This window comes from Balaenoptera ricei, chromosome 16, assembly GCF_028023285.1.
Source record: "Balaenoptera ricei isolate mBalRic1 chromosome 16, mBalRic1.hap2, whole genome shotgun sequence".
Lineage (NCBI taxonomy): Eukaryota > Metazoa > Chordata > Mammalia > Artiodactyla > Balaenopteridae > Balaenoptera > Balaenoptera ricei.
This window is the reverse complement of record NC_082654.1, coordinates 94,224,549-94,237,007: the sequence shown is the minus strand read 5'-3', so window position 1 is coordinate 94,237,007 and position 12,459 is coordinate 94,224,549. Positions and strand designations below refer to the sequence as shown.

The following is a 12,459-nucleotide window of genomic DNA, read 5'->3' as shown; positions in this document are numbered from 1 at the left end:
TATGCAAAAGTAATTTGTGCCTTAAATAAGAATTCCTAGCAGCTCTACCCACCACCAGAGCCTCCCATCAAGCCTCTTAGATAGCCTCAACCACCAGAGGGCAGACAACAGAAGCAAGAAAAACTATAATCCTGCAGCCTGTGGACCAAAAACCACAGTTACAGAAAGATAGAGAAGATGAAAAGGCAGAGGGCTATGTCCCAGATGAAGGAACAAGATAAAACCCCAGAAAAACAACTAAATGAAGTGGAGATAGGCAACCTTCCAGAAAAAGAATTCAGAATAATGATAGTGAAGATGATCCAGGACCTTGGAATAAGAATGGAGGCAAAGATTGAGAAGATGCAAGAAATGATTAACAAAGACCTAGAAGAATTAAAGAACAAACAAACAGAGATGACCAATACAATAACTGAAATGAAAACTACACTAGAAGGAATCAATAGCAGAATAACTGAGGCAGAAGAACGGATAAGTGACCTGGAAGACAGAATGATGGAATTCACTGCTGCGGAACAGACTAAAGAAAAAAGAATGAAAAGAAATGAAGACAGCCTAAGAGACCTCTGGGACAACATTAAACGCAACAACATTCGCATTATAGGGGTCCCAGAAGGAGAAGAGAGAGAGAAAGGACCAGAGAAAATATTTGAAGAGATTATAGTCGAAAACTTCCCTAACATGGGAAAGGAAATAGCCACCCAAGTCCAGGAAGCGCAGAGATTCCCATACAGGATAAACCCAAGGAGAAACACGCCGAGACACATAGTAATCAAAGTGGCAAAAATTAAAGACAAAGAAAAATTATTGAAAGCAGCAAGGGAAAAACGACAAATAACATACAAAGGAACTCCCATAAGGTTAACAGCTGATTTCTCAGCAGAAACTCTGCAAGCCAGAAGGGAGTGGCATGATATACTTAAAGTGATGAAAGGGAAGAACCTACAACCAAGATTACTCTACCCGGCAAGGATCTCATTTAGATTTGATGGAGAAATCAAAAGCTTTACAGACAAGCAAAAGCTAAGAGAATTCAGCACCACCAAACCAGCTCTACAACAAATGCTAAAGGAACTTCTCTAAGTGGGAAACACAAGAGAAGAAAAGGACCTACAAAAACAAACCCAAAACAATTAAGAAAATGGTCATAGGAACATACATATCGATTATTACCTTAAACGTGAATGGATTAAATGCCCCAACCAAAAGACATAGACTGGCTGAATGGATACAAAAACAAGACCCATATATATGCTGTCTACAAGAGACCCACTTTAGACCTAGGGACACATACAGACTGAAAGTGAGGGGATGGAAAAAGATATTCCATGCAAATGGAAATCAAAAGAAAGCTGGAGTAGCTATACTCATATCAGATAAAATAGACTTTAAAATAAAGAATGTTACAAGAGACAAGGAAGGACACTACATAATGATCCAGGGATCAATCCAAGAAGAAGATATAACAATTATAAATATATATGCACCCAACATAGGAGCACCTCAATACATAAGGCAACTGCTAACAGCTATAAAAGAGGAAATCGACAGTAACACAATAATAGTGGGGGACTTTAACACTTCACTTACACCAATGGACAGATCATCCAAAATGAAAATAAATAAGGAAACAGAAGCTTTAAATGACACAATAGACCAGATAGATTTAATTGATATATATCGGACATTCCATCCAAAAACAGCAGATTACACGTTCTTCTCAAGTGCACACGGAACATTCTCCAAGATAGACCACATCTTGGGTCACAAATCAAGCCTCAGTAAATTTAAGAAAATTGAAATCATATCAAGCATCTTTTCTGACCACAACGCTATGAGATTAGAAATGAATTACAGGGAAAAAAACGTAAAAAGGACAAACACATGGAGGCTAAACAATACGTTACTAAATAACCAAGAGATCACTGAAGAAATCAAAGAGGAAATCAAAAAATACCTAGAGACAAATGACAATGAAAACACGATGACCCAAAACCTATGGGATGCAGCAAAAGCAGTTCTAAGAGGGAAGTTTATAGCTATACAAGCCTACCTAAAGAAACAAGAAAAAGCTCAAGTAAACAATCTAACCTTACACCTAAAGAAGCTAGAGAAAGAAGAACAAACAAAACCCAAAGTTAGCAGAAGGAAAGAAATCATAAAGATCAGAGCAGAAATAAATGAAATAGAAACAAAGAAAACAATAGCAAAGATCAATAAAACTAAAAGTTCGTTCTTTGAGAAGATAAACAAAATTGATAAGCCATTAGCCAGACTCATCCAGAAAAAGAGGGAGAGGACTCAAATCAAAAAAATCAGAAATGAAAAAGGAGAAGTTACAACAGACACTGCAGAAATACAAAGCATCCTAAGAGACTACTACAAGCAACTTTATGCCAATAAAATGGACAACCTGGAAGAAATGGACAAATTCTTAGAAAGGTATAACCTTCCAAGACTGAACCAGGAAGAAATAGAAAATATGAACAGACCAATCACAAGTAATGAAATTGAAACTGTGATTAAAAATCTTCCAACAAACAAAAGTCCAGGACCAGACGGTTTCACAGGTGAATTCTATCAAACATTTAGAGAAGAGCTAACACCCATCCTTCTCAAACTCTTCCAAAAAATTGCAGAGGAAGGAACACTCCCAAACTCATTCTATGAGGCCACCATCACCCTGATACCAAAACCAGACAAAGACACTACAAAAAAAGAAAATTACAGACCAATATCACTGATGAATATAGATGCAAAAATCCTCAACAAAATACTAGCAAACAGAATCCAACAACACATTAAAAGGATCATACACCACGATCAAGTGGGATTTATCCCAGGGATGCAAGGATTCTTCAATATACGCAAATCAATCAATGTGATACACCATATTAACAAATTGAAGAAGAAAAACCATATGATCATCTCAATAGATGCAGAAAAAGCTTTTGACAAAATTCAACACCCATTTCTGATAAAAACTCTCCAGAAAGTGGGCATAGAGGGAACCTACCTCAACATAATAAAGGCCATATATGACAAACCCACAGCAAACATCATTCTCAATGGTGAAAAACTGAAAGCATTTCCTCTAAGATCGGGAACGAGACAAGGATGTCCACTCTCACCACTATTATTCAACATAGTTCTGGAAGTCCTAGCCACGGCAATCAGAGAAGAAAAATAAATAAAAGGAATCCAAATTGGAAAAGAAGAAGTAAAACTGTCACTGTTTGCGGATGACATGATACTATACATAGAGAATCCTAAAACTGCCACCAGAAAACTGCTAGAGCTAATTAATGAATATGGTAAAGTTGCAGGATACAAAATTAATGCACAGAAATCTCTTGCATTCCTATACACTAATGATGAAAAATCTGAAAGAGAAATTATGGAAACACTCCCATTTACCATTGCAACAAAAAGAATAAAATACCTAGGAATAAACCTACCTAGGGAGACAAAAGACCTGTATGCAGAAAACTATAAGACACTGATGAAAGAAATTAAAGATGATACCAACAGATGGAGAGATATACCATGTTCTTGGATTGGAAGAATCAACATTGTGAAAATGAGTATACTACCCAAAGCAATCTACAGATTCAATGCAATCCCTATCAAATTACCAATGGCATTTTTTACTGAGCTAGAACAAATCATCTTAAAATTTGTATGGAGACACAAAAGACCCCGAATAGGCAAAGCAGTCTTGAGGCAAAAAAATGGAGCTGGAGGAATCAGACTCCCTGACTTCAGACTATACTACAAAGCTACAGTAATCAAGACAATATGGTACTGGCACAAAAACAGAAACATAGATCAATGGAACAAGATAGAAAGCCCAGACATTAACCCACGCACCTATGGTCAACTAATCTATGACAAAGGAGGCAAAGATATACAATGGAGAAAAGACAGTCTCTTCAATAAGTGGTGCTGGGAAAACTGGACAGCTACATGTAAAAGAATGAAATTAGAATACTCCCTAACACCATACACAAAAATAAACTCAAAATGGATTAGAGACCTAAATATAAGACTGGACACTATAAAACTCTTAGAGGAAAACATAGGAAGAACACTCTTTGACATAAATCACAGCAAGATCTTTTTTGATCCACCTCCTAGAGTAATGGAAATAAAAACAAAAATAAACAAGTGGGACCTAATGAAACTTCAAAGCTTTTGCACAGCAAAGGAAACCATAAACAAGACGAAAAGACAACCCTCAGAATGGGAGAAAATATTTGCAAATGAATCAACGGACAAAGGATTAATCTCCAAAATATATAAACAGCTCATTCAGCTCAATATCAAAGAAACAAACACCCCAATCCAAAAATGGGCAGAAGACCTAAATAGACATTTCTCCAAAGAAGACATACAGATGGCCACGAAGCACATGAAAAGATGCTCAACATCACTAATTATTAGAGAAATGCAAATCAAAACTACAATGAGGTATCACCTCACTCCTGTTAGAATGGGCATCATCAGAAAATCTACAAACAACAAATGCTGGAGAGGGTGTGGTGAAAAGGGAACCCTCTTGCACTGTTGGTGGGAATGTAAATTGATACAGCCACTATGGAGAACAATATGGAGGTTCCTTAAAAAACTAAAAATAGAATTACCATATGACCCAGCAATCCCACTACTGGGCATATACCCAGAGAAAACCGTAATTCAAAAAGACACATGCACCCGAATGTTCATTGCAGCACTATTTACAATAGCCAGGTCATGGAAGCAACCTAAATGCCCATCAACAGACGAATGGATAAAGAAGATGTGGTACATATATACAATGGAATATTACTCAGCCATAAAAAGGAACGAAATTGAGTCATTTGTTGAGACGTGGATGGATCTAGAGACTGTCATACAGAGTGAAGTAAGTCAGAAAGAGAAAAACAAATATCGTATATTAATGCATGTATGCGGAACCTAGAAAAATGGTACAGATGAGCCAGTTTGCAGGGCAGAAGTTGAGACACAGATGTAGAGAATGGACATATGGACACCAAGGGGGGAAAACTGCGGTGGGGTGGGGATGGTGGTGTGCTGAATTGGGCGAATGGGATTGACATGTATACACTGATGTGTATAAAACTGATGCCTAATAAGAACCTGCAGTATAAAAAAACAAACAAAACAACTAATACTAAACTTTCATTGGGTTATTTGTATGGAAATATGTTAATATAAATGTTTCAGACATTACATGAAATTTCTAAAAATCTTAAAAAAAAAAAAAAAAAAAAAAAGAATTCCTAAAGAGTAAATTCAAATGACTTGAACAGAGTACTCTGATTACACCCCTAGTGACTCATATGCTACGAACAAACTGCAAAGAAACTTGACGTTTACTCAGTGGGTTTGCTGTAGGTGGTGATAATTCTGTAGTGGTGGTCTGCTGTAGGTGGTGGTTTGGGAGATTCTTCCTCATTCTTTTATTTTTAAACACTAATAGTGCCTCTTGTTCTAGAGAAGTGTGTATATGTTCTGCAAGGCTGGCTGGTAGTCTGAAAGGGGAACTGTATTTTAACCTGGCCGCCAGAGTTAGATCATGTTAATCAAAATATCTTAACACAAGGCTTTATTATTTCTGGTCCCCCCCCCACTTCTGGTCATCACTTTGCATTTTGATCACTTCTTCTTAGCTTTTGCTTTCTTAGCACAATGAGAATATTTTCAGGTCTCGTAATTTCCTACAGACTATCATCACAGTGTATCTAATTGAAGGGAGTAGATTTTTTTAAGAGATAACTTTCTATTGGTTATACAAATTTAATTATGGAAATTAGTAAAGTATAGAAAAAACAACAACAAAAAAATAAGTCGTCTATAATCCCACTGCCCTAGAGATAATTACTGTTACTTTTTTAATCCTCCCAGTCTGTTTTCTTAGGTATGGAAATTGCACAAAACAGTTTTGTTTAATTTTTACAAGCTTGGGATCATGTGGAATGATGCCAGTATTTGAATGAGCATATCTGTGATTTAGTCACTCCATTTTGCTGTAACTGCTGTTAGCAAACAGTTCTGCGTCCTTTTTTCCTGCAGCCCAGCTCATTCTCATGGGTGAAGCCAGGTAATGAGAGTTTATGCAAATCAAAAGCCCCGTCACCCTATCATATGGCGATAAATAAACATTGCTGGGTAATAGGTCTGGTGCACAGTCCTCTGTCTTGTGTTTTTCCTGGCATGTACTCATGGTGGCTTTTAAGTAGATCATTTCCCTTAGTGAATGAAATTATACTAGAAACTCTGGTAAAGTAAAAAGTAGTACTTTACAGAGTAACCTTGAAATGGACTGAGAGACCTCAGATCTGGGGGACTTGTGCTTCTGAAATCCATCTGCTCTACAGTCGCTTCAGTCGGTAGGTTTGTTTTCTTAGCTCTTCTCTCCCCTCCTAATACTTCTGCTTGCTGTGATAATCCATATGACTTGGATCAAACCCTGAATATTTGTAACATAATTAGGAATCAAGAATAAGCAGAATTAATAACATTCTAGGATCACTGAATAGTGATGGGATTACCTTTAGAGCTGTTCCTTTTCTTTTTAAATTCAGATTTGTTTATGACAGAGCAAAAGTGAATGTTCACCCCTCCTCCTGTGTTGCCTTCTAGAAATGGCTGAGCAGGAGCGCTTTCTGCTGCACCAGGAGACCCTGCCTGAACAGCTGCTGGGCGAGAAACAGCTGAGTCTCAGTGCAATGCCGGTACTGACTGCACCGCAGCTCATTGGCGTATGTGCTTTTCAAATCCCTGCACCATTTCTTAGTCTCAGAACAACCTCAGTGTTTCCTGGACCACGTAGTACAGGTCCTCAGAGGAGTCATCTTTCCATTTCCTATTTTCCTGGTCACTTTCCCCTGGAGTCAGGTGTCAGAAGCTGCTTAGGAGCAGGGTGCCAGTTAGCAGAAAGCAGTGGGTCAGCCTCTGCCCCCCATAGCTCTCTGCCTGTTCCTCAAGACGCTTATCCAGGTGACCAAAAGAAATTACTTCCATTGTGCTTTTCTAGTACAGGACACATATGTACCATGAGACATAGTTCAGGCTCTTCAAAAAAAATGGTTTTAGGAACTGGATTTGCATAGCCTCTAAGTGCCATCGTCACCATTTTCCTCTGCAACATAGCACATTCCTGAGGACATAGCTAGATTAGGGGCTGCAACCCAGAAAAGGTAATTTTGTTGCTGTGCACACTTAATAGCCTTAATTCTGCTTCTCTCTTTTCCTTTCAAGAAAGCATTTCAAATGCAAAAGCGGTGTCATAGGATCACCTTGAATTGCCCTAATTATGTTACTAAGAAAGCAGACAATTCAAAAACTTCAGTATTTTAGTCATTATTAGTAACAGATTTCCTATCATTGAGCTCACAGCAGCCTCTCCTGATAGAGCACATTTAATTTAAAAATCTAAGGGGCTGTTGCCTCTTAAGACTCACCATTATTTTATATATTGGTAAGAAGGAAAAAGTTGTCCAACTTTACCTTGATACTGAATCAATTGTAATACTACATTCCAATTTCAGGGATGTTAACATTGTGGGGAAAAAAGGTTCAGAAACAGTGAAATATTGTTTTCAAGTGTTGTAAGACAATGACAACAAGTAGATAGCTTTTCTTCTGAAATGGTTTGAGTATTGTCTTTGCTGTTAAAGGATTATGTGCAGTATTTTAAAATGAAATTTGTTATAAATAGTTTTTGGAAAAAGAAGATAGGAAAAATTCAAATTGATATTGTTAATAAGGCAAGCATTTTTCTGATTATAAAATTACGGGACATTTATGATCATATAGTCAGCTGTGATCTAACCAACCAGGGATAACCATTGGTAACATGTTGGTGTGTTTTGTTATCTCTTAAGTAAACTGTAGACCAACTGCATGCTTTCTCATAGGTCTCAATTTTTATAACTATTGAAAGGGCAACATTTCAAAAGCATTATAGCCAGCTTTAAAAATGCAAGGGCAGCTGTTTATTACAGAGCATGCTCGAAAGAGTACTGAAATGTATACTATCTTGAACTTATGAATATAAATTTACTGGCATTTTAAAAGTATATATACCAAGTTATACAAGTTAGTTACTGTGAATGAACATAGGTGTGTTTTAAAAGACAGTTTGCTGTGAGGTAGATGGAGTATAATTTCCAAACGTGTTGCTGTTCTTTGCTATAAAGATCCCTACAGACGTGATGACTTCTCTGTAAATCTCTCCAGTCTTGGTTATATGATGAGTTAAATTAATTCTTTACCTTATTTTAACTTGCCATAGCTGTATATCTGTGAAGAAAACAGAAGAGCTAACGAGTATGATTTCAAGAAAGCTTTGGACTTGCTTGAATATATTGATGAGGTGAGTTAAATCACTTGATGATCTCAGGCAAGGATCACAGTTTGTGTATGGTTTTCTGTAGAACTGAGTACATCTTGAAAATGTCTTAATTTTAAAAGACTCTCAAAAAATTAAAAGACTTTCTGGTTCAGCTACCCATAACTCTTGGAATACGTATAGCTCTTTAGAAAAGCTGTCAAGAGATCTCACCTCTTGATAATTCTCACACATTTCCAGGTGTCTTTTTCCCTGCACAAATAAAAAATGTTGCTTTTCAAGGTCCTGACATATTTTTTCTCTTTCATTTATTGAGTCGTTGTTAGTTTCTCAAACTGATATGCTGCTTGTCAATTTATTCTTCATAGTATTCACCCTAAGAGAAGCTGTTTCTCAGCCTTCTTTGAATAAAAAGATTATAATGATAATTCTGTAGGGTAAGTAGTCGGCCCTACAAATTGAAAGTAGTTTGGTAGATTATAAAGACAATAATATGTGGGCTTTTATGTTACTCTGTTTAAAATCTTGACTCTCTCAAGCTTCTTGATAAAATCAGATTGTCTCAGAATAATTGGAAACAAATTCACACAAAGTTCTTAATAGTTTTACTCTTCTGAGTAGTATTAACGTCCCAAAGAAAGGGAAATTTTTTAAAATTATAAATTAAAGCATAATAATATTTATGCAGAATTAGGAGTTGATATAACTCAAATTTAAGCATGTATTTTTTAAAATCAGGACTTAATGAGGATTTTTTTGTTTTGCTGTGAAGGAGGAAGATATAAATATAAATGATCTAAAACTGGAAATCCTTTGCAAAGCTCTTCAGAGAGATAAGTAAGTTCCCATAGTGTGAATATAAGACATTGTTTTGGAAAAGGACTCTTTAGGAAGATTATGATACCATACACATCAAATCGTTTTGTAACCTAATTGTATTGTAACGTGTATTATAAAAATGTTAATGGTTTCATTAGCAATCCTAATTTTTTTTATTCAATAATTAAGGAATAGCTTAAGGACTTGGGACCACTGGTATTATAATTCTCTACTTTTGCTTTTAAATTTTACACTGTCAGTTTGCACAGAAATGTGTATGTTCCTTATTTTCGCAGAAGTTGGGCCAGTTCTGCCAAGAAAGACTTGAGGCTACATTTTTTTTTTTTTTAAATAAGAAGTTAGTACGGTTTGAGAATCAGTACCCTCTTCTAAGTTATTGCGACGTCTTTTTCACTGTAACCTCCCTGCAGAGGAGGATTTCTGTCCACTGGAACGGTGGTGTTAAGATTCAGTGGCAAAGAGAGACAGAATAATCAGCTGTAGAGATGGATTTTCCCCAGGGAAAGAATTTTAAAGAGAGCATGACTTGAGTGCTAAAAGCCTTCTCTACTCAGTTTTCCTTTTTGCTGTGGCTTTGAGAACTTGCAGTGGAACTATTTTTACTAAAGCATTTCTTCCTCTAATCACTCCCAGATAGTTAAAATTGTTGTCAAATTTGGTCTTGGAGGTCATCCTCTGAAGCATCTAGCTCTGCCTGTTGGGTTCTCCTTCCCAATCATAAAAAATGTATTATGTCATTTGACTGGAATTCCTTGTCTTGGCTTCCTGATTAAACACTTCAAGGTATCATGAGGGATATAGCCATTGATTACTACAAAACAGTGGTTCTGTGGATTTGTATTTCAGTAGTAGATAATCTCAACTAGATAAAGAAAACTTTTTAGGTCACACCAGACACTAGTTGCCATTTTACTTTTATGAGAAACAGAATATAACATTTTTTAACTATCGCCTGTGCTCTGAAGGGTCATACTTTGGGGTCGTTACTAGGTTGTTACTTATAGAATTTTCTTGGGAAAGATACCTCACTACTTGGTTTTGACATCGAATACATGCTGGTTATACTGGGCGAATAGCTACCTGAGTATAGCATCTCATATCTAATAGAGAAACTCTGGGTATATCCAACATTTAAAGCTCCTTTATTTAAATAGTTTTGAACAGTATCACAAAACTCAAGATTCTTCACCCCCTACAAACATCAAAACAAATCCACAATAGCAAACAAGTCATTTGTTTCAGATTATGGCCACAGTTTCATTTTCTCCTCACAGTGATTTTGTTTTCTAGCTGGTCCAGTTCAGATGGTAAAGATGATCCAATTGAAGTATCTAAAGACAGTATATTTGTGAAAATCTTACAGAAACTTTTAAAAGATGGTAAGTGGTTTGTTCATGTTGGAAATTAGTGTCACTCCTCAGTTTTAGAATCTTAGAATAATGGGGATTTGCCTAGGTGTCAAATGCCAGGGGGTTAAAATTAAACGGTATCATACTTAGAATTAGAGAAATTTGTTTAAAATAAAGGGAGGGCTCTTTCCTCCCCTACACGTTGGGGAGCTGTGTCATGGTGGAGTTGCCATCTGCTTGGCCACTTAACTCTTGTGAAGATTGAAAACCTAAAATGTGACTTTTTTGGTATATCCCGTACTGAACTGGCCATACCATGCTTGAGAGCAAACTACAAACTGTTTTATCAATCCATTTTGGACATTAATACTATAAAATTAGTTTTAAGAACAAAATAAGGGACTTCCCTGGCGGTCCAGTGGTTAAGACTTCGCCTTCCAATGCAGGGGGTGCGGGTTCAATTCCTGGTTGGGGAGCTAATATCCCACATGTTTCAGGGCCAAAAAACCAAAACATAAAACAGAAGCAATATTGTAACAAATTCAATAAGGACTTTAAAAATGGTCCACGTCAAAAAAAAAAAAAAAAAAAAGAACAAAATAAAAGGAGACAGGAAGGGAGTATGTTTCGTATATGTTTTGTACCTAAGACAGTGAGCAAAATTCCATTTGCTGATCGAGGTGCAAGTAAGTAAAGAAGCGTTTATGGTTAAATGTTTATTATGAAGGGAGAAGATGAATTAGAGGGTACTTAACTTTTACTTTCATATAACTGGAGCTTAATATATGGAGAAAGACTAGAGGTGAGAGATTTTCCACATTTTATACATAAAGACAAGTGTGGCTCATTTGTTGTAGAATTATTAAATCAAAATATATGATGATAATCCAGGCAGTGTGCAAAATAGGCTAACCTAGTGTTTACCAGTCTTTTCAGATATAAGGACACTCTCTTTAATACCAGCTGGAAAAAAGTACACAATGACAAAAAACTACAGTAAATTCAACAGCCCTTCTAAATGGATGTGGATTTTATTCATGATGCTGACATTTACACACATTCAGAAATTTCTGTACATATATCTGCAAGACACATTATTTAATCTACATAAGACATGCCCAGCCCAGTGCCTGGTACATAGTAGTTACCCAACAAACATTTGTTCTTTGAATGCCTAGAATTATTTTACAGATTCATAGCCCCAGTTCTTCTGTAATAGATTCCACTCTGCAGTCCTCTGCTTGAGAATCACTGGCTTAACCGAAATGACGGGGGCCTCAGAGAAGCACTGTGGAGCTCACCATACCAGCCAATATGCTGAGGTGAAGGAGCAGCAAACCCTCGGTATTTACATGCCGGAAGTTCGCTCTGGATAGAGCTGTCGACCTCAGCATTGACCTGGATGTTTACTTAGGAAAAATGAATACTTGACTACCCCGCATTGACAGTAGATTTACTGAATGCTTTTCTTCTCAAAGATGAATAAATAACAAAGGGAATTAAGCCTTTTCATTGTCAAAAAAATAAAAATAAAAAATTAAATAATGAAGGGGTATAGCAAAAGAAAATATCTTTTGCTTAAAAATACTTGAAATTCAGACAGAGTTAAAATATATCTACTAGGCTTTCTCTTTTCTAGATTTGGAATTGAAGAAATAACTGGATATGGTTGATTTCTCTGTGCTGTTGAAGAGATTCATTCGGACCCAAATCTGATGCTTTCCATGAAGTTAGTTCTTGTAAAGGTGCCACTGAACCGAATTGTGGCTAATTAAGTATTTGGTGCTATTTAAAGTTCACTTTTCAGTTTTTGCTATTTTTAGATTATAAATCATAGATGAAAAACAGAAATAGAAACCTATAATTTTACAAAAAGAATTATTAAATTTTGACCAAAGGACAAAAACAAGTGGA

General features: G+C 36.3%; 1 protein-coding gene across 4 annotated transcripts in view; it reads left to right on the top strand.

Moving 5' to 3' along the window:
- NUP133 (nucleoporin 133) overlaps window positions 1-12,459 on the top strand; it is a 59,042-nt gene that overhangs the window by 42,831 nt on the left and 3,752 nt on the right. The window contains exons 22-25 of one of the 4 annotated variants that reach the window (XM_059900021.1): window positions 6,646-6,737; window positions 8,300-8,380; window positions 9,129-9,193; window positions 10,487-10,575. In XM_059900021.1, the coding sequence (XP_059756004.1) occupies window positions 6,646-6,737; window positions 8,300-8,380; window positions 9,129-9,193; window positions 10,487-10,575 (327 nt within the window). Of the gene's footprint in view, window positions 1-6,645; window positions 6,765-8,299; window positions 8,381-9,128; window positions 9,194-10,486; window positions 10,576-12,459 lie in introns of those variants that run through there. The other 3 variants (XM_059900020.1, XM_059900023.1, XM_059900022.1) reach the window with 3 other exon arrangements.